The sequence below is a fragment of the Cynara cardunculus genome, assembly GCF_001531365.2.
Source record: "Cynara cardunculus var. scolymus isolate 2C chromosome LG 15, CcrdV1, whole genome shotgun sequence".
Taxonomy (NCBI): domain Eukaryota; kingdom Viridiplantae; phylum Streptophyta; class Magnoliopsida; order Asterales; family Asteraceae; genus Cynara; species Cynara cardunculus.
In genome coordinates this window covers 2,133,647-2,156,539 of record NC_037542.1, presented here as the reverse complement: position 1 = coordinate 2,156,539, position 22,893 = coordinate 2,133,647, and the positions used below count along the sequence as shown (strand labels likewise).

The following is a 22,893-nucleotide window of genomic DNA, read 5'->3' as shown; positions in this document are numbered from 1 at the left end:
ACTAGATCTAGGTCATCTTCAACAAGTAAGTTAGATATTACTGTTGCAAGTGCAAGTCATCGAGCAATTTGTAGCAGTAAGGTTATGTGCAAGTGAGAACAGCTTATTTCAAGAGTACCTCCCTAAATCACCTAAAAAACAAAACAATGGTGTTCACCAAAAGAAAAGAAGTTTTCTTCAAACAAAGCCAACTGCCTGAAAGAAAAGAATGGCTAAAGAGAAATAAAGGATAACACCAAGTTGTGGTTATGAATACTACAATATTAGACCTAAAGCATGACTAAAATACAAGTGATAGATTATTAGTAAGATATCTAAAAGACAATTAGGAATGACAAATAGGTAACATGTTCACCAAAATAACCATCAATAACAATCAAATAGGTTACTGAAGTTTAAAATGTTGTAAGAAAAAGATAGAACGGGCAACTTTCATAGGAACGAATTGGGTATTGTCACAAACTCCTAAATGTTCAATCACACAGAATAATAAACATTAATGTTACACAACAAATGCATAGCAACAAATCAAAATCCGAAATGAGATCAAAATTCATTAAACTAGCTATGAAGATGCATAAAGTTGATGGAAAGAAATTAGCCTAATGTGACCACAATCTGAAAAGTGAGACAAGTTTGCACACCTCTTTGCTTTTTCTCATCAATCTTGGGAAGAAGAAGCTTGTCTAACTCTTCGTTGGTGGACATCCCAATTGTACACCCGAGCAATAGTAACCTAATTTTTACATACAAGTAATTGCAAAAAGGATCAATCTAAATTACTTGCAAAGACAAGAATGAGCAAATTAGCTCTATTCATGTTGAACGTTTAACACTATGGATTTTGGGTGGGTCATACATTTCGTGGTGTGAAGAAAAACAAACTTGCGACTATGAGTCCCATTTGTTGATCTTGAAGTGTAATGGAGACAGCACAGGACTCGTAAAATAAAGAATGGAGAACGAAGGAAGATGGGACTAAAGGTTAATCACTCCAATTTTTATTATAAATATTAAAGAGATTCAGATATCGCATTTGAGGCATTTCACACAATGAATTATGCTTGTGAAATCCCCCTCCGCGCACAAATCCTTCATAGGTCCACCATGTGTGTGTGGTCAGGCAGTTTTCTTGATCACTATGCATGTGCGATGCATCAAATAATACTACCTTGTATATAAATTGATAGATATACTAAACTTTTTTAACAAGTACTACAAACAGAAAAATGTCGGTCCCAAAATTAGTAACAATATGCTAAATCAACTTTGGATTTGATATATAAGTGTCAAAATGTATCCTTTTCTTGGCAGAAAAGTAGCAAGCAACTTCAAATTTAAAATGATTTGAATTCTGCAGACCACAAATAAATAAAAATCCATGAGGTGGTACCTGTGTGATGGTAACTTGATCTCGTAAGAACTGTAGATCAGCAACTAGAACTTCCAAACTGGCTTTTGCATTTTCCAAGTTCTTTTGCAGCAGAGAAGTGGCCTGCATGTTTTCATGTTCAGAAGTCGAATCTTTTACCAAAGGTACATAAAAAGTTAACCTACAGGAAATGTTCAACAACAATATATGCACCTCTTCACATGAGTACTCTAGCATTACATTTGCTCCCAACCATAAGCACACCGAATCTGCATTCTCGATCCGTGCCCGGGAATAAATGCCTTCCGATACCTCGAAATCTGTAAGCAATGCCTGTAATCAAACAAGCAGGTCCCAACATATCATAATCACAGAAAATTGGATGGAAGATTGTTCGCTCAAACAAACACAAAAATAAAGTAGTTCCTGTACATTCTGTCGAAGGGAGATTTTACCAGCATACAACAAGGTCGATAATATTTGTACTAAAGATGCACCAATATGTTTGGACATGAAGAGAATGATGCACATGAAATATGATAAGAGCTTAGATTGTGAAGTAGGAAACACATTTTCCTATCCAGCCAAGAGCCATGAAGCATTGTGCTATATCCCTCAATTCACCTACGAAATGTAACACTAATACTGTTCCTTGTTGATTCTGCTCCAAGTTTGAAGGCAGAGTAGAAAAAGGCCATGCTAGATTGTATCCCCTGTTGCGGATTTTCATTTCCTTTTCTGATATGAGAAAGCCTCAAGCTACCCCTTGTGTGTGTGGCCAATAATTTGGGGGTTACAATTAATGTTGCGTGGAGTGTGTACACCCCCCGATACCTGCACCACAAAGCATGCCATACAGGGACCCGGAAAGGAAGAAGTACCCCTACTTCCTAGGGGAAACCCAACCATGATGGGCAGCACGCTTGAAGGCCCAACATACCCTACAAAAGGGACTCTGAGAGCAGTAACCCATTTTTACAAAAACCCAGAAAGGCAAAAGGGTTCAAAATGTGGTATATAACCAACCTAAGGCTGCCTTTGGGATTCTTGGAGAACAAGTATCCACAAATAGAATGTGTGCTTGCATGGTAGATGACCTTTGACACTTCCATTACCTCTTCCTCTAAGTACAGTTTACCGGGTATAATATGTTATTGGTGATAGTTCTAATGCCATAGGCAGATCTAGCGCAAAATACTATGAATGGTTGTCTTGCAAATGGAAACTGGAGCATGCAGAACCAACATCAATGGCAATGCTCAAACTTACTTATCATCCATGCATTGACACTATTAGAGGTTGGTCCATCCAACGGTAGAATTCAGATACAAGAAAGTACGGTTTCTCTAGCATCCAATTTTTTTTGCATTTGTGTGCCTAACAGATTTTGCCTTGAGTTATTCACGAATATAAATCAATAGGGAGTAAAAAAGGATAACAAGGCTTTCGCTTTAGCAAAACACTGCCTTCAAACACAAGGTGGGATTAATTTTATCAGTCAAGAGTCAAGTTTATAGGTCCAAAGAACTTGTGTACATTGGCAACCAATATTACTAGACTATAAACGCCACAAAAGGCTCTTCCATATGCTCGAGTCAACTCTATGAGGCCTTCTCCGAAGTCCGATCTTTTAGAATTGGCTGCAAGAGTCCTCTTTTGCCACATCGTTGGCTTTCCGAAAATCTTGCATTTCATGAACTAATATATTGCTACACTTTAATGAAATACCATCCTTGCAATTTCATGCATAAAGTAATATATATTTACCCTTGTATTTTATGAAGCAAACTATAAAACATGAGGCCGATTTCAAAAGGGTGCTCATCTAAGGTTAACAGTTTTTTTAATTTAACAAGTCAAACTGCAGATGAGCAAAACCAAAGGGCATATTCTATAGAAAAAGGTGACTTTTTATTATCGTATGACCATAAACTAGAAGACAAACCATTCGTTTGGGTGGAGAGGAGTTACATCTATCTTTTTTATCATTGTTAATTTCGAGAACTCTCTATAAGGTAATTGGATAGCATCATTTTGAGTTATACCTCTTTGCTTGGGCAAACATTTGGTATTACATTGTATGCAACCAAAATATATCAAAACCTTAAATTATTTTCTATCAGTTAATTTGTTAGTGGGTCTATTTTCATATCCACCATTTCATGAGCACTCATTCATGGATTTATCTTTTGTAGTTGTACCAAGTATTCGCTCCAACAATTAACTTTGTGCACGTAATTTGAAAAAGTGACCTCACAGCTCCCTAACAATCCTGACTTCTTCAGTTAAAAAAAGACATGTTCGTGCAACAATGTCTCTGAGCATATTCCTTCTGTCTGGACAAGAACCAAGTTTGTGAAACACATCATATACACCATGACAGGTAAAATATTACTCCTTCCTGCTTGTTAGTACTTACATTTCACACTGTTACTCTTAATCAAAGTAAAAGGTATTCTCAGCAATATTTGGCACTGAGTAACGTGTATTAAAGTTCTTTCCCTTGAATAACAAAAACAGCGTACATTCCTTAATAATCATAAAAATCATGACTTCCATTCATGAGTCAAAATCAGGAATTTGATTAAGTAACAATGCCAATATTTGAATTAGAACTAATAATCAAGTAAGCAGACAACCACAATATGCATCAACTGCCAAGTGACTGACCACAGAGTGGAGAAGTGACATCAAACTATTGGTAAGCCAAACATAGAAGTTGATCATTTCTCAAAGCCATTAACTACAACAACTAAATCAACAATAAGAAGGAGAAGAAAAAGATAAATTACAACATGATAACCAACCTCATCAGTGCCCTTCTTAGCTTGTAAAGTAGCAACAACATCTAAGCACTTCTCGATATCTGGGATCTTTGCCTGGAAAGCAGAAAGCAAAAGACATACAACTTCTGGTTCAAACGGGAGAGGGAATGAAAGACTAATTTGAGAAATAGTGTCTTGCAATATGAAACCCAGCATAGATACATATGTCATCTTCCACACACGCACCTTGGTGTACGAAGGTTAAATTATGGTGTTGTTGATGGAGTAGAGTAAGGCACTTAGTTGTGGAAAAAGATAATTAAAACCGATCATTGGAGAGGAAAACTATAACTTAATTCACTTGTTTTCAGCAAAGTGTTCTTGATATACCATCCTTGCCGTAAAGTTCCCTTCTTTAGTACATAGATGGTAGATGTGGAAGAGGCTCAAGGCTGTAGCCCAAACCCACGTACATAACAATGTGCATATGTGTTCTCAAAAGTTGATCCCAACATAAACCATCTCCCTGAACACAGTGGGGGTAATCTGGCTAGACTACGAACACCATCTAACCGCACCATCACCAAATCCTCCCCAGAGCAACCAGGGTTGATGTGGGTTTTCGTTCACTCCACTCAAAAGTAGTCATAATACTTCCAAAGCCACACTGATTTTTTTTCAACGAAAGATGGAATTGGTTGAAACTCGAACCTGAGTGAATGCAATAGGAAAAAGCACATTGGCCTTATAGGGGATGCAATTTGGTGCAAAAGAAGGATGTTTCAAAGATCATAGATGATGGTAGTGCAAGAAACTCTATAATATGGGGTCTAGGAACATAATCTGTAGCTAAGAAATGCATCATTACTATTATCGTTACTTGCATGTCTTACTTGCTTTGAAACCCAAGTTGGCTTAAAAAAATAAATATTCTCTTTCGCTGGTTATAAATTAATTGAACAAAAAATGATACCAACATTTGCGATATGTCTTCTACATTTTTCATTAATCTCAAGCTGGTGAGATACATTCATATGAATTCCGTATGATTAAAACTGCTTTAACCTCATACATGACCCTACTGTTTATTTATGTCAAACTGTTTGTAATTTTATATATTCTTATTTCAAGTTTACAATAAATTATTGCATACAACTTTCAGCTCCTTCATTTCTAAAAACAGCTCCTACTCGCAGTGCAGAACATCAGTAACATGTGTTCTTGGAACTAGTCAGGATCCTCATATTGACCAACCAAACAAGCAGAAGAACTATTCCAAAAACAATAGCATCGCTCATGCAAAGGGAGGGTGTGGGTGGGAGTTTGGTTATATATCTTAATTGATACTGTAGGAAGAGCAAATGCATTATTACTTAACAGATGTGCTATATCAATCATAGATTAGATCATTAAAATGTGAATTTGAGAACTAAATTGCTTAAAGGTTGTTAGCCAACTTTTAAGTCAAATCCAGTCCCTCGGTTCTTTTCTAAAATAAAAAGACGAGTTATACGCGAATGCAGAACCAAGAGCAATTCATAACCACAGGGGGGGAGTAGTATGTCACTATCTTGTAGTCAATTTATGTTCACTTCATTGTACAGGTATACAATATGGACACTACCTGAAGATCCCTCTGCTGAGCAAGAAGTTTCATTTCAACTATCTTATATTGCTGAAGCCTGCATACACACAGAAAGTCATAAGACAAGGAAAAAAACAATTAAAATAACATTTATTAAATTAAAAGATTACAGACAATGGGAAGGAAATCAACAAACCAAAGAAATTTGTTGAAAGAACTATTGTAGGCGTGAAGTAGTGAAAATACACATTCTGCTGCATTGCTCGTCATATTCATAATACTCACACATAAACTTGGTCAACAATATAGCAATGTTGGATATAAATATATAATTAAAACAGAAATAGAAAAAAGTCCTATGGGCAATTCTCACTAAGATAGATAAAATCTTAGTTTAATCCATTGGGACAATGAGTACCAAATGCATCTTTTTTTTATTCAATATATCCCTTAAAAAGCATCTGATTTGACTTTTGGGGGTCAAACATATTACTTTTGAACATCGAAATTGATATGAATCAACTTTCAACAATGAGTTAATTTATCATGCAATGGGAGGAGGTATTCAGTGCACTGAGCAAGAACAATAACTAGTTTAACTTTACAAGATTTACTAATACACGAGTTCCTGTAATTGTGTCATCAATCACTGTTAGCAACCACAAATGGTTCCTAAGAAATGATAGTCCAACTATATGATAGAACCCAAAAATTAAATTAACTTCAAAACGATATGAAATAGACAAAAACCAACTTATATTCGAGAGGTATGCTTCTCTAAACGATCCCTAATCTAACTTGTAATAATTTCTCAATCAAATTAAGCATACCACCTTATTCCTCCTTAAGCTCACTTATATAACATTTTAACCAAGGAAATAGCTTAATTGCCTTAATATTGGCTAATTGTTTCTAAGATTAAGCCTAGAATATGCTTATGGGCTTAGGCCCACGTACGGGCATATCATTACTCCCCCCCCCCCCCCCGGGGGGTGAAACACCTTGCCACGGCAAGGTGGCATTCCGGAAATCATAGTGAAATAAGCGTAAACGATTCCGAAGTCGCTTCACACTCCTCTAAGTCCTTCCAATGAATAAGCACCTGCATATCCTCAAGTGGTACCTAGACAAACTTCCATCTCATTGTTAAGGGTTGCCGGAAGTGCTAAGCTTGGTGTATGATTCCTGATGATACCACTTTGAAAGAACCCAAAAGATTTAATTGAATAAAAAATGATATAAACCGAAGCAAACATACCTGGTATATCCCATTCATTATGAATAATGAACAAGACAAAAAAGCTTACTTACAAGATGTAAGCTTCTCTCTCCACAATGCTAATCTAAGTTGAAGTAATTGCTCAATCAAATTACGCATACTAGCTTAATCCCCCTACACCTTACTTATATAACGTTTTAACTAAGGAAATAGCATAACTGCCTTTTTCTTGGCTAATTAAATAGCATCATTCTCTTATTCGTGACTAATTGTTTCAATGATTATGCCTAGACTATGTGATTATGGGCTTAGGCCAAAGTACGAGCCTATCACTATATTGGCTTATTTGAGGAGTATCGTCGACCATACACATCAATCCGCAAACGGGTAATGAATATATTTTTCTGAATTATCGTATGGTTTACGATCTGCAAAATATTTTCTTTCCTAGAAACAACTAGTCATAGGCCTACTTCATATAAGCTACTCCACCTACACATACATGTATTTCACGACACATGAAAGAGTTCTTAAATTAAAATAAAAATGCCATTAACATGCCTTTTATCAAAGATGCAAGCACTATAAAAAGATTACATTAGTAAGTTGAATAAACATGTCTTTTTTGGCTGGCTGCCAACAATCAAAATAGAACTCGTTCCTAAATTTCCTTTTGCATTAAGACAGATTTCTGCAAACAGCTATTAAGCTGAGTTTTCACATCTAGAATTATACTACGTGCTGCACTCTAAGCAAATAAAATTAGATTTTTATCATGAAATTTCTCAACCCACATTCGTATTTCCTAATAATTGCCCAAAATAAAAATACATCGTACATTCATATTTAGCTTAATTAGAAATTTCAAATTATTACATAAGCAAAATTTTAACAGCAAAAGCAAAAGATTTTTCCGTTACCTTTACTTTTAAAAAAGAAGCCGCGCATAAACCCTAATAGAACAGTTACTGATCCGATACACAAATGACAAAGAATTTGAACTGAAAAAACAGCAGCAGAAACAAATGGAATGAAAATGAAAGACCTTTCTTGTTGGAAGGCGAGAGTAGAGTTAACATCAAGACCTAATTGATCCAAATAAGCTTGCACATCTTTAACAAATGAAGCCGCAGGTATTCCCCTCCGTTCCGCCACCACTTCAGTATCAGACTGCGGCGGCGATGATGATGTAGCCATCGTCTTCTCCGACTTTACCAAGCACAAAGAGAAAGAAAGGATGTTCTGATTGATCAAAGAGTTCGATGAGTGACACTGTTTGATTTTCTAGATCTTTTTATTAAAAAGAAATTACTTGTCCCTAATTATTACATAAAATTTTCTAATTAAATTAGTTGGTATGAGAAATGTTTTAAGGGTTTTTTTTTATTATTATTAACATGGATATCTAATCCGTTAGGCGAACGATCACCTGTTTTGCAGATAACTGGAGTCACTGTATTTGTATCTCTATAGCCACAAGAGAATTTTTATTCCCCTTGGATTTGAACCTGGAATCTCCAAGTACTTTTAACATTTGAAGTCAAGCTCAAACCAATCAGGTTGGGATTGCTTTAAAGTGCTTATTTTGGTGTGATATTGATAACAATGAGTTTTTTAGTGTTTGGATGGAGAGAGAGAAAAAAAAATACATGTACCGGTTTGGTATTTGTAATGTAATAAAGAGTTTTTGATAAGTTACTTTTTTTGAACTTATTAACTTATTCCAGTATGGTACCAGTAATAAAGAGTTTTTATTGTATTGATAAAAAATATTTATCAGTTTATTACGTTTTGACACCACTATAAGCTAATCGAAAACACTTTTTATAAAACAACTATTTAACACCACATAAGTAAATAAACACTTTTATAAAAAGAAAAATTGTTTTAAATAAGCAAACCCAAACACCCCCTAAATTTATATTACCTTATAAATCAGATTTATCAAAAGTCTTAAAAACAATTTTTAATGCACAAAGTACTATACATTTATGCATAAAATTTTAAAAGTCTTAAAAACAACTCATAATGCATTAAGTACTACTACTTTATACATTCAGCCTTAAAATCCCTTAATCTACAACTTATAATGATAGTACAACTTACCAATACATATTATTATTATTTTTTTTCATGTTCCCAAGATATTTTTGACACATTTCACTCATGTCTTCACATTCTCATACCTCTATGTCTTCTACCCATCCCCCAATGTGATATTCAAACTGATATTCACCATGAGTTATTAAAAGTCTTTTCATTCAATTGCTCTAGAACTCTCGGTCTCGGTCTCGATCTCTTGATTCTTTGCTTTTGGTGTAAATCGAACACATTTGTGAAGTCGTTTTAATATGTTGGATTTTAAATATATTGGATTTTAAATTGTCATACAAATTTTTTATTGATAGACTGTAATTGGGACTATAACTCTTATTTATTCAAACTGTATTAATATGCAAAGACCAAGTATAACTTATATCATCGTTAAATCTTCTCTAATTAAAGTAATGAAACTTCAAAATCGTTAAAATTCACAGCTACCGTCACATTACGTAGATATGCAACTAGTAATTTAAAAAAAAAATGTTAAAGAAATTACTCAATTATAACATGTCACCAGTATCATTTCCAAGTGACTACATTAATAACCCCAGCTCCACCCCCACCCCTACCACCTTTGGCCACTAGCACACCACCATCGACCGCCATCGTCGCCACCATTTCATCGATATTCTCATAAAGCATGATTTTTTACTCATATGAAACAGATTCTTGTAAATTGCTATCAATTACGTCTCATCCCCTTAAAAATGAATATAAGACACTCATGTTCGTTGTTGTTCTTTATAATTAATAATTTTTATTTAATAATAATCTACGTATTTGGAAAAAAGTAGAGAAAAAATTCATAGACTTTATTGAAATGCTACTTCAAGCAACGTTTTAATAAGTTAGTTTATCAGCTAGCTTATGACAAAATTATACAGAGTTTTTTCAATAAACTCAAAAAATAAATTAGCTTATGGTTACAAAACATGACTTCAATTGTATACCAAACGTATTTTATATTGTATTATAAGACATTATGATTAAAATTTCAAAAACAAATTATCATGCAAAAAGTAATTAATGTCCGTTTCTTAAATTTAAGGAATAGATATTATAATCGTTTTGGTACAAATTCTACGACACGATAAAAACCATGCCCCTCACACTTGGATAGTAGTGTTGAATTTTAACGGTAAGCATTTACTGGGTAAGTGTTTGGTAAACAATCCTTAAGTGTTTATCTGTAAGAGTGTTATCTTTGCTTACTTTATCAAGTAAGATATTCGACCATCAAAATGGATCATTGATAAGCGTGTTTTACCTGATAAGCACTTATCAGGTAAGAGTCTACTCCCTCACTTATTAGGTATGATTATCAGTTCTTGTTAATTGAAAGAGTGAGAAAATAAATAGCAGATAGTGGTATGCCTCCTCATATGTGAATCAAATAACTAGATTCTAATACTCATTATTTGGTGTGTTTTCACTTGAAAGTTATCAGATTAGCTTAGGCATGAAAATGAGGTCCATCCTGTTGGGGAACCTGGTGCACCCGTTTCGATCAGGACCAAAGATTCCTCAGTCCTCACAAAATTGGGGACAGGGATCCCTATTGATATACTACTTTGTCAATAGGGGTAACGTGATATCCCCAGACGTTAAAAAATAGGGGTCGGGTAACGTGATCCCTAATCCGCCTTGTTCCTGTATATTTAATATATTATATATTTGTTTATAAACAAATCTATTATGAACTTTCTTTTTCTATTTTGATTTTTCCGATATACTACTTTGAATCACATTATTTTGATTATGATTTTGTTTTGGTATTTTTGATATAATTTCGTTATGGTATTTTTGATTTAATGATTTTGATTACTGGTAATTCAATGTTAATTTGATTTTGGTTGAAATTGAATGCTGATAAACCACTCTTGACACTTGACAAGACTTGTTTTGTTTGCGAATTTGAATTTGAAAAAAAAAACCCTTGATTTCTCATTGGGGATCTCTGTCTTCACTAGGGACGGAGATGTAAATGCGATCATATTCCCTAGCAAGAACGGGAACGAAGATTATAGATTGAGGATTGGAGACGGGATTGGGGTCCCGTTCCATTCACTTACGCGAACTCCTTCCACCATCCAATAATTCATTGACACTTAACTTCAAATATTTATATCGTAAAAATGACTATGAGTAATATACATTATACAGATAACCATAAGTATATCCATATATTAATAGGAAAAGTTTAAAAAGACCTAACTAATTTTTCCATTTTGAGTCGTTTAGTCCTTAAACATTTTCTTGAATGAAAAATCATTAAACTTTTCTCATTTTGAATGATTAAGTCTTTGATTTTTTTTAATAAATAAACCATTGAACTTCTAAAAATTGGTAACTTACATTATTTTAACCCAAAAAAATATACATGTAACCGACTAACAATGTTTTAAAGTAAAAAAAAAAACATAGATTAGTTTTACAGTTCTCAAACCCTTCACACATAATGTGTGACAATTCGTCACTTTGGGATTTCATGTTTGTACCTTATTTCAGGATCTTTATTTGAAAACTAAGTCTTTCTAGGATTTAGCTTCGATGATTAGAGATCATCTTGCTTAATTCCCAAGATTAGTTCGTTAGATCACGTCTCGGCGAGTAGCTAACAAAGTTAATTTATGCAATGCCAATTAAGTCTTGAAGTATTCCACATAGAATAAAGTTGATATATATTTTTTTAAGTTTCGTCCTCTCTAAAAATTTAAAGATTTCCAAAGTCCCATTTTTTTTATATTTATTTGCCAATTAATTTAAAGAGTGGAGTTTCTTTTAAAAATCTTTTATCAAATTGTTTTGTTTGTTTAAATTAGTGGGGTTCTAGCCTTTAAAAAATTTAATATCTTGGTCTTTGGCCTTTAGGAGCCAGCCCATTTSTTCTCAAAAAGCCCCATATAAATACCTCTCTTCTTTTGGAAAATCTTCATTCTCCAAATTTCCAGCTTTCTGTTTTCTCTAACGYCATCACCTTCCAGCCGGTTCCAATCTTCTTGCAAAACTTAGGGCTTTCGCTGTCCTTAAGAGCTTGTTCGAAAGCTTCTGTTTAGAAAAGGTACGCTTTAGAGTTGTTCTAATTTCTTAGTAGTCCGAAAGTTTTTATCCTTCTCCCTTCTCGACTCTTTAAGCAAAAATTTATGGGATTTAAAGAGGAGAGATTATTCATCAAAGACCTGCATGTGTCTTCGTTGGGATGGCTTGCGTTGAAATCAACTATGCTCTACCTTAGGCAAGAAACCGTTTAGTAATGTGGCGCTGGTTTGGTCTGTCAGGAAAGTTCGAGTGAGTCTAGGAAGCTTCGAAAGGAAACCTTGGATATTCATCAAACTTGTGAGTTCTTACGGCCCCACTTTTACTGCTTTTGTATATTTTATGGGGGAAAAGCATGAGATTGAGCAAACTTTGCATGTTTGTGTTATATAAAATTTTGGGACTAAAGAACTGTTTAGTCGATGCTTTGTTCAAAACTTCTGGACTAAGGAACTGCTTAGTCAAGCTCTATTGAAACCTCTGGACTAAGGAACTGCTTAGTCGGGTTTATTATGTTTTGTTTTGATAATTGTTATTGCACTTAGAATAAATGCTAAATTGATGTGCTTGGGAGTATATGTTTCCAAATAAAAGTCCCCGTCCGTAAACGCTACTTGTTAACTCGGGTACATTCCCGGGCCGTGGTATTGTGGATAGCCGCTATTGTGTTGACAATCCCACCCAGAAAGGGGTGCACAATTACCTACGTTTTTCTAGTCTAATCATGTGGAATTTGGACCACCGCTGAATTAGTACTCTATCGAACTGTGGGACCTAAGTAATGAACGGGCTACTTCTGTTTGTTCGAAAATTAATGGGGCAAGTTGGTCAGGTAAGGCTCAGCGTCTCAAGTTTTACATCATGAGAGATTTACATTTATTAAGTGCAAAGAGTTTCGCATAAGTTTGCTATTATTTGGTTTATGCATTTAAATATTTTATGCATATGAAAACCCGTGAACTCATCAACTCTTTGTAGTTGACTCGTTTTTGTTCCATGCTTTTCAGGACCTAAGTAAGGTTGGTTGGATTTTTGGGAGCATACTCGTGGCAAGATCGATTAAAGTCTGAATTTGAAGTATTTTGAGAAAAGTGTATTTAGTAATAATCTCAGTTATGTCGATGAACTTGTATTGTTTTTGAACAACTTGGAATGATGTTATTTAATAACTGTTGCTATGACTCGTTTGTCTGTTACATCTCGTGTTTCCGCTTTAGCGGGGTATGACATAATGTCATCACTCCTCCTCGCTACTCCATGTCGCTCCATTGTTGTCTGTTCTCTCCATCGTCCATTGCCGTTGCCATCGATCTCCATATTTTTGACCTATTTTTTCTTTCTTTCGATAACAATTAATGGAGCACATATAGACATTTAAAAAGAAGACGGGGATTCAAAAAACAAAAACAAAAGAGTGAGATCAATGGCAGGGGGCAACAACGGTGATAGGCAATGGTAAGAGCGAAGGATGATGAGATGACGAGGGGTTTGAATGACGTAAGATTGGGAACGGTAAAATCGATACAATTTTTTTTAATTTTAAAACGGTTATTGGCAATGGGAATGGTTCTTCATTCAAAAATTTTTTTTGGAGACTAAACAATTCAAAATGAGAAAGTTTGTCGGGTTTTTTTTGGACTTTTCTCCATATTGATATACATTACACGTAACGATAAGTAGGATGGTAATCATTTGAGAACCCAATTATTTGTAAGAACTGTGAGATCTAACCACATATATGAGTTCAGTGAGTAATCATAGTGTGAATTACGATGTCTAGGTTTAATGTTTGAAGCATAATACTCTCATGCCTTGGATCAATAAGTATTAACAGTATGAATTACCATGTTTGAGTTTAATGTTTGAAATAGAAAACACATTGGTTTGGATTCAGTAAGTAATTAGAGTGTAAATTACCATATATGGATTCAAACATGTATGGTTGTGAATGGATCTCATTTTCACAATATATAGAGTTCTCCCATAAATAACTCCATGAAAAGTAATACATTACATGGATAAACCATGAGCAGAAAATACATTACATGTAACCAAGTATAATGAATTAAAAAAATACTAAGGGGGCGTTTGGTTCGTAGAATGGAATTCGATGGAATTGGAATTCATCAAATGAATTTGACTTTGAGGGAATGAAATGAAATTTGATGGAATTTGACCATGTCTTTTGATTGCGTTTGGTTGGATGAAATTGGAATGTAATTCTTAATGGAATTGGAATTTTTTTGTTTCGTTCACGGAATTCAACGAGAAAAATTAGATAGATAGCATTTCAAGAAAATCATTTTTAGGTAGGAGGGAGGGAGGGATAGAGAGAGAGAGAGAGAGAGAGAGAGAGAGAGAGCAGTTTTGAATAGGGATGGCAAAAAAAAAAACCGAAACTGATGGTGAAAACCGAAAATCGAAACTTTCGGGCCAGGTTCAGGGACATCTTATCAGGGACGGGGCGAGAATCGGGCACAAATTCGAGGATTTTAACAGGGACGGGGGCGAGGATCGGGAACAAATTCGGGGATTTTAACGGGGACGGAGACGGTGATCATCGGCCCGGCCCGGTCTGATATGTGTATATATATTAATTTTAATTTATATATATATATATATATATATAATATCATTAAAAGAAAAAATAGTAACATTAAAATTTTAATAACTTTTATCCATTTTACTTCAACCACCCAATAAAGCTCACGAAAAAGTCTAGTTTATTTGTCTAATTGTGAAATCGTGATTTTAGTTATATGATGTTTGAAGTTCTATTTAGTTTTATATTGTAATCTAATATATTGTTTGTAATTGGTTCGATTATGTTTGAGACATTTAAACTTGCATCTTCAAAAAAATTGTAATTTACTTTAGTTGTTAAAATTAACATATTGTAATTTTTTTAGATCTATTTAGGGTTTCGATTTAGGATTCGGTTATAACCAAAGGTGAACGGGAAAAAGAGAATTTTTACCTTAACGGGTTCCCCAACGGGGATCGGGGAAACCGCAGGGACCCGATAGGGATCCCCGATAAGAACCCCGATGGGGATCGAGGCGGTCACGGGAACGATTTTAGTTATCGGTTTCGAGGACGGAGATACCAATAACCGGCTTGAACCTGGTCCGTTGCCATTCTTAGTTTTGAAATCCGTGGTATATGCGGTGGAATTGTGAAATCAATGACTTAAAGAATTTGTTGGAATTGGAAGGATTCCTTCACATCTATTATATGAACCAAACATGGTATTTGGAATTTGGTCAAAAATTTTGACATTCCAATTCCACCAAATTTCATGAACTAAACACCCCTAAGATGTGGCTAATATATTTACATAGGAATATACTAATCATAGAATTGCCAACTTCATGACCCGATTAAAAACCATATATCATTTGGCTAATACTTATAGAGTAACATTTCAAGCCATCAAAGTGTCGATGGTAAGCAGTTATAACTCGGTAAACGAGTATAAACACTAACCGGTAAGAGTCGTTACCTTCACTTACTGGGTAAGACAATCCTTGCTTTCCCTTTTTGGGTAAGATTATCTCTCCTTGTTTGTTCACCCAGTAAGGTAATTAAACTGGTAAACATTTACCAAAATGTTCAGTAAACAACCCCAATTCTTGACATTTCATCTCTAGGAAATGAAATTGAACACTTCTCCAACATTATGTATTAATCCATCCATCCATATTTATTGTGAGGTATGTTTTAGTAGGTTCAAATTCAATTTATGAAATGATAGGCTTAGGCTTAGGCTTAAAATAAGTGAAACACATGCAATAAATAAGTGGTAGGAGACATGTTATGATAAATTCCCTCTTCCTACATCTTTCTCCTAAAAGCTTTGCATAAATACTAAAACATAACATTTTTAGCTGCTTCCACCTTCAATCATCATCAGGTGCTTTGCTTTTCTCTTCTCATCAGCTCCATAAAATGATCAAATACTGCACTCACCATATCAACCATGTAAATAAACACCTCCATTTCCCATTCCCATTCCTATTCCCATTTTTAGAAACCAATATTTTTTTTATTAACCTGCATATCCAACCCGCTATGCGAGCCGACTAATCCCTGGGCAACCACCTGCTTTGCAGATAGCCCGGAGTCACCGCATTTGAACCTCCGTGTGGCCACAAGGGAATTTTTATTCCTCCTTGGATTTGAACCTGGGACCTCCTGGTACTTTTGACCTTTGGAGCCAAGCTCAAACCAATCAGGCACCACCCTTATGGTTAGAAACCAATATTCACATAATAAAGAATAGACATACTACCGAAGGGGCTTTGGCCTAGCAGTATCTAGGTTACTGATAGAGCCCAACCTCACAGGAGGTTAGGGGTGTGATTTTTTTTTGTCGTATATTAATATTATATACTTGCAAAGAAAAATAAATAAGAGACATAGGAAGGTTATTGATTACCCATGTCTGAATCATGAGGTCCAGGAGATGCTTCAGGATGGTACTGAAGAGACATCAGCTTTCGTTGAGGGAAGGCGAGACCTGCACAGCTTCCGTCATTCAGATTCACATGAGTTACTTCCACCCCATCCGGAAGTGAATCCGGATCAACCGCGTAATTATGATTCTGTGCACTGATCTCCACACTGCCATTTCGAAGGTTACGAACAGGATGATTTCCTCCATGATGACCAAATTTCATTTTGAATGTTTTCCCACCCAAGGCCTGACCAAGCAACTGATGTCCCATGCAAATTCCGAAAACAGGAACCTTGCCGATGATCTCCTTCACCGTCTCAACAGCATAAGGAACGGCAGATGGGTCACCTGGTCCATTGCTGAAAAGAACACCATCCGGTTTCATTTTAAGAGTTTCAGATGCCGGCCATGTTGAAGGAACGACTGTGATTTTACACCCATAAGATGCCAATCGCCTCAATATATTGTGCTTGATACCGAAATCATAAGCGACCACCTTCATTCAAACATACACAAGTTAAGCAATACAACTCAGTCGGTCAATTCTTGGATTCTGAACAATTTAAATTTGAAAAAGAAATACTAACATGGAAAGTCTTCCCATCTCTTCCGTTGGAGTTAAAATCCCATTCCATATCCGTCTTTCCAACCCATTCATAAGGTTTCTTACAGGAGACAGTAGAAATTAAATCCACACCTGTTTTGAAAAATAACAAAGGGAACTTGTTACCAATAATATACCAGAATTTAAAGGTCAGAATTTCCCAGACAGAAAAGGCCATTACCAATGATATCCCAATTCCGGGACATCTCCAAAAGTTCTTCATCTGTTTTGGATTTTTCTGTGCTCAAGACGCCAATCAGGCTTCCATCTTCTCGCAACCGACGGGTAATCGCACGGGTATCAACATCATCTGTTCCAGAAGAAACGCCAATCAAAAGCTATCCCCGCTTATGTGGATTACACTGCACTAAATTATATGATTAAACGGAAAACATACATATTCCCATGATGTTCCTTTTTGACAAATAGTCAGAAAGTGATTCCGTGCATCTCCAATTGGAAGTACTGCAGAATATTTCAGTAATCGATGTCTGATTATTAAGTTTCCCTTGGGACTAATTTAGACAAACCCGTTAAGCAAGCAAACAAGTATGGAAATGATGGAGTCCACATGGATGTAGCATACCTGATACTCAAACTTCTAATTACTAAACCAGCCAGGAAGCACCGTATTGATTCTTCATCGTCTGCAAACATATGTCTCATTCAGATCACGATGATAAAAATTTATCCTACCAATAATACAGAAGGAATACCTTACTTACCTATATTAACCCCAGTGTTGCCAATGTGTGGGTTTGTCATCAGGACAAATTGGCCTGCATAGCTTGGGTCTGTAAGAATTTCTTGATACCTGTGGCATATGGAACCCAATTATGCAAATGTACATATTCAAGCAGAAAATGCCAAACTTAAGTGTTTGTGTTTCAATCTATACAAACGATCATATATCCACATGGATCGCCTAGTTAAGAAGTGAAACAGAAATATCACATATGCTAAAACAACCGCAAAATTCATACGATACACGATGTCTAATTAACTCAAGAGTGTAACAGTGTTACTCCATCTCACCCTGTTAATGAAGTATTAAAAACAACTTCACCAACTTGCGTCCCTGAAGCACCAAATGACTTGGCTTTCCAAATGGATCCATCTTGAAGAACAAGTCTAGCATCTGCAAGCTTCCAAGGAGCTACATAGCATCCAGAAACCTTCCATCAGCTCAAGACATGTGAACTTGTTTACAGATAACCAAAGTTAAATACATTACAAGTCATTGGTGGGTATGAGTAAGAATGATTTACCAGCTAAACTCACCTATTTGATTGAATATGATGCAACAGTCCCTTCACCACTAAAAAATTTCAATTTATGTAAATTTCTTTATTTCAACGGCATTCAAAAAGTCTAAGGGGCCATTTACCAAACGCTTACCCAGCAAGTACTTACAGTACTTACTGGGTAAGATTTTAGTCCACCAAAAGGTATCGTATGCAACAATTTACCCGGTAAGTACTAACCATGGTAGGAGTCCTCACACTCACTTACCGGGTAAGACTCTTGGTCCTTGCCATCGCTTTTACCAGGTATGATTCTTTGTCCTTGTCATATTCTGGTAGGAGTCCTCACACTCACTTACCGGGTAAGAATCTCGGTCCTTGCCATCACTCTTACCAGGTATGATTCTTTGTCCTTGTCATATTCATCTGGTAAGGTAATGCGACTTGGTAAGCGCTTGGTAAACGGCCCCTAAGTGTGCAAAAGCTGATCAATCCATCCTCCAACAAATCAATTATAAATAGGTTAAAATCCTTCTATTGACAAACTTAAAAATGTTCACATATTAAGGATAATGGCACAAGATTAGGGCCAATCAAAATTATGTTAGAATGTTATTTGGACTTTATACAATGTTTAATGAGTAGGAATTCGTAATTACAATGGTTTCACTAATAATTGAAGATTTAGGGTAAAAGTAGTTGATTTACTTTGTGTATTAGTAGTTAAGGTACTTTAGCCACTTATCCATGTTCTAGTATAATCTATATAAGAAAGATGATCTGGATTTAGAGATTGAGTAATAGAACATATTTAGGGTCAGCAAGTTGTTTGATGCAATTAACCCAAATTTTAGATGCCTTGCACCATCCTCTGTGTGAAGGTTAAGATATTTTTATACATTCTTGGTACTAAGCTTAGAATCCTAGAACAAGTTTAGTGTTTGTCGTCAACTCTACCCACTGAGCTAATAGTCCACCATCTTCAATTTCTGACTCCGGTTTTAGATAAACTAATAAAGTATTCACAATTTTGCCTAGGCTTCATGTCTCGTGGATGGAACAAAACTGCTTGTAATCAGATGTCTACAGAAAGATAATAGAGCAGAGGATGCAAAGCATCTGAAGTGGGATATAATTTCACTACAAATGGAAGTAAATTACAACTTGCAAGGGGGCGTCAGATTAAGTGATCCAGGTGTGGTTAGGTGGCACCAGACTAGCTACGTTTTAGAACATTAAGATATAATTATCCAACATGGCAACATGTTCTCATGTAAAATCATAATGAATTAGAATCACAATCGGCATGCCAAGAATACATTAATTAAAAACTTCCACTTAGAAAATTCCTTCAAGACATGCCAAATTGTAGTCCTTTACAAGCGCAAAAATCAGTGAGGGCCAAGCAAAGATCTTGTTGCATTACCAGTGTCTAGAATGATACAAACTGAATGACATGAATTTCAGTAAACACATGCTCACATGTGTACACGAACTTATAAAGAAAGAGTACCAGGAACGGCAGCACCCACGGGGGCAGCACCAGTGGAGCATCTCACGGTGAATGATCTGACTTGCAGCGGCTTTGTAGTAGCAGGAATAGAAAGTAAAGACTGATGACTCACAGAAAGATACATTGCCTTGGTTGCCATCCTTGTTTTATTTCGCTCTCGTGTTCCTTTTTATGTGGGGGAAACAACTTGCTAGAATATAGATAGAAATCCATTAAAATGATACGAAAAAATATATTCAACCCCCCAAGACAAAGCTTAATACAAAATAAATGATACAAATAACAAATAACAAAAAACAAAAGTGTATAGTCAAAGTGCGAGGTTGGCAGATGCTTAACCAACGTTAACACAATAAATCTAATTTTGCTGATATTCCCTCATACATGTATAATGAATAGCATGTAAAATTAAAACACCACCAGGTAAAAAAGAACAACCACTCATGCAAGCGTAGGTTCAAACATCTAATCTCTCATGCTTATACTACAATATATCTCACACAATCTGGCAACAACAAAAACACAGAACAACCAAACAGCTCAACTATTGTACACATGGATGTGACAGCCATAAACCCATATTCAGAATCACACAAGCAACATATACATATTTTTAAGGTTCTTTTCATAGGACGTTAAGAGATCAACTATAGTGTTTCTACATTTTTATGTTGATCAATTTGGAGGCAGGTGAGATGCTTACTAACTTGTGACTGGAAGTGACAGGAGTGAGCAAAAATATGCAAAATAATGCCTACCAAACTTACCTCCCAAAGCCAGGCCACCTTCTTCTTAATCAATTTCTTATTAATAATTAAATTTAGCTAAACAAACAAGTGTCCTCTGGCTCAAGAACTTCTACAACATCTACTTAAAAGCAACCATTTCCGAGGTGTAGCCCTTGTTTTCTAAATCGCAGATTGACAAACAGTATCAGTATCCCAATTAGCTTTAAAATGGTTAAATCTAATGCTGGTCCTGAGGTTTCTGATGCCCAGGGTGGATGCCAAAATAAATGCCCCCAATATATAAAAAAGAAAAAAGAAAACATACTACTTTTAGGGGGTTTAGAACCTACTCAAGTTAGACGGCTCATCTCCCCCTCCCAAAAATAGATAAGAAAAAGACACAGAAATATGATTTTAGTGTGTGTATAACTTTCATGTTAGGATGAAGACCATATATGAATGTATCACACAGTGATCACAAAAAACGTTATGAGAAATTCAAGAAAAAAATACCCAAGAAGGAAGACCCAAGAAAAATGCACAAAGAAAGGTAAGTTTAATGTCTATGTGTGTTAGTGTGTACTATTCTTATTAGGATGTATGATTCTTGATTTACACAAAATCCATAGTAAAACATACAGAAGCAAGTAATAGCTTCAAAGTCCATATCAATTGGACTTCTTCAAACAACATTCAAGTTAATCGCTGAAGTATAGTCTGGTCACAAATTTCTAGGTAACCTAACTCAAAACGCAGGATCACATAAATCAAACTCAAACTCAGAAAACCATAAATCGAACTCAGCGAACCAGAACGACAAAAATCAAAAACCCAAACAAATCCAGAACTCAAATACAGTGTAGTATTATTCCCCAGTCCCTGTCCCTTGCAAATGCCCCAAGTCATGGTGCATTGAAGATGTCCTATCTCAACAAAATGTAGGAAACAACTTCATTTGTAGGACCACAGGTTCAAAAAATCACAATTTCTTTTGCATTAGTAATCAATGGTAGAATTGGATATTCAACTAATGGTTAGAACCATAGAATAAAGTATCATCAACCTTATCATATTTTTGGTAAACAAAACTGGGAATTTGCGATTATCATTGTTAATAATTGACCAGATTCATTAGGATGCCCTAACAAATTCTATAACAGCTTAAACTTCAGAAAATTTACATGATCATAACTTGCAGTTTACTAGATAAATGCTGAACTACATAGCAAGTTAGCAATCAATAATAAACTTTATCAATTAAATCTAATCTAAATCATAACTTCATCAACAAATACAAAAAATCAAGTCTGAAATAAAAAATCAGCTCAAAGAACAGGACATAAACTTATCTAAGCATCACTTCATCAAATAAACGTAATGTAAGCATAACTTCATACATTATCTAAGAAAAATCAAAAAAATTAGGATCAAGTAATCAAGAATTTACCAAATTTTTAGATTCCAAACTTGCTCCTTTACAGCCTACACGGACGAGACAAAAGCCAGAAGAGAGGAAAGCTAGGGCAGGGAAGAAAAGTGACAGACCTAGGGCCACCGATTTTAGGGCAGAGATCGAGAGTCCAGTGATAGTCGTAGGCGAGAGCGAGTTTCGAGAGTGAGTGTGAGAGGCCGGAGGCGCTGTTCAAAACGTTTGTATTTTCTTAAGCCCATTAAACATACCCATATGTAGACCAGTAGGTAGAGGTGGTGAAAATTCGTTCCTAAATCTATTCCGGTCTCAAAATAGTGATTCTGATCCTCGTATAACCGGTCTTGATCCTGGTCTCGATTCAAATATAAAGGTCTAGCTAAGGTGTATGAGGCTCGGTTATGAGAACCTGTCTTAGAGCAGATCCAAATCGGTCCTATATAACAAAAAAGTTAAAATTCGATTTTTTACGTAATTTTTTTAAAATTTATTTTAAAGAATACAAAAGTGTTATAATACAATTGAAAATATGTAAATTGGGTCAATTAAATACACCTAAAAAATACGATTTTTGTGAGAATTATGAATGTTTGTGAGTTGGAATCTTTCTGGATACACCATATGACATATCTATACTAACTTATTAAGCAAATTTAGCAAAAGTCTTAATGTCTTTAAAATATTAAATGACCAAAATACCCGTTATACTCATTTTTTCACTTTTTCACCCCCTTCCTCTCCTCACATACACTCATCCCCTCACATACACTCACCCTCTCACAACTGATTTTTTTAAATTATAATTTTAAATTTATATTTTATACCCTTATAATTAATTA

General features: G+C 35.3%; 2 protein-coding genes across 2 annotated transcripts; both read right to left on the bottom strand.

Annotated features, from left to right (window-relative positions):
• Positions 1–402: 402 nt before the first annotated feature.
• On the bottom strand, positions 403–8,263 carry LOC112528405 (probable prefoldin subunit 3). Its single transcript, XM_025139424.1, has 6 exons — positions 7,987–8,263; positions 5,762–5,819; positions 4,180–4,251; positions 1,586–1,705; positions 1,394–1,495; positions 403–736 (listed from the first exon to the last, which is right to left on the bottom strand). Exons 1-6 carry the CDS (start codon positions 8,136–8,138, stop codon positions 662–664), a joined length of 579 nt encoding a protein of 192 aa, XP_024995192.1. The 5' UTR covers positions 8,139–8,263; the 3' UTR covers positions 403–661.
• A 7,556-nt stretch (positions 8,264–15,819) lies between these two features.
• On the bottom strand, positions 15,820–22,387 carry LOC112527658 (carbamoyl-phosphate synthase small chain, chloroplastic). The gene is made up of 10 exons (XM_025138416.1): positions 22,073–22,387; positions 19,898–20,087; positions 18,176–18,296; positions 17,866–17,954; positions 17,727–17,787; positions 17,538–17,605; positions 17,322–17,450; positions 17,124–17,233; positions 16,519–17,032; positions 15,820–16,039 (listed from the first exon to the last, which is right to left on the bottom strand). The coding sequence occupies exons 2-10, from the start codon at positions 20,034–20,036 to the stop codon at positions 15,990–15,992; spliced, it is 1,281 nt and encodes a 426-aa protein (XP_024994184.1). The 5' UTR covers positions 20,037–20,087; positions 22,073–22,387; the 3' UTR covers positions 15,820–15,989.
• Positions 22,388–22,893: the final 506 nt, after the last annotated feature.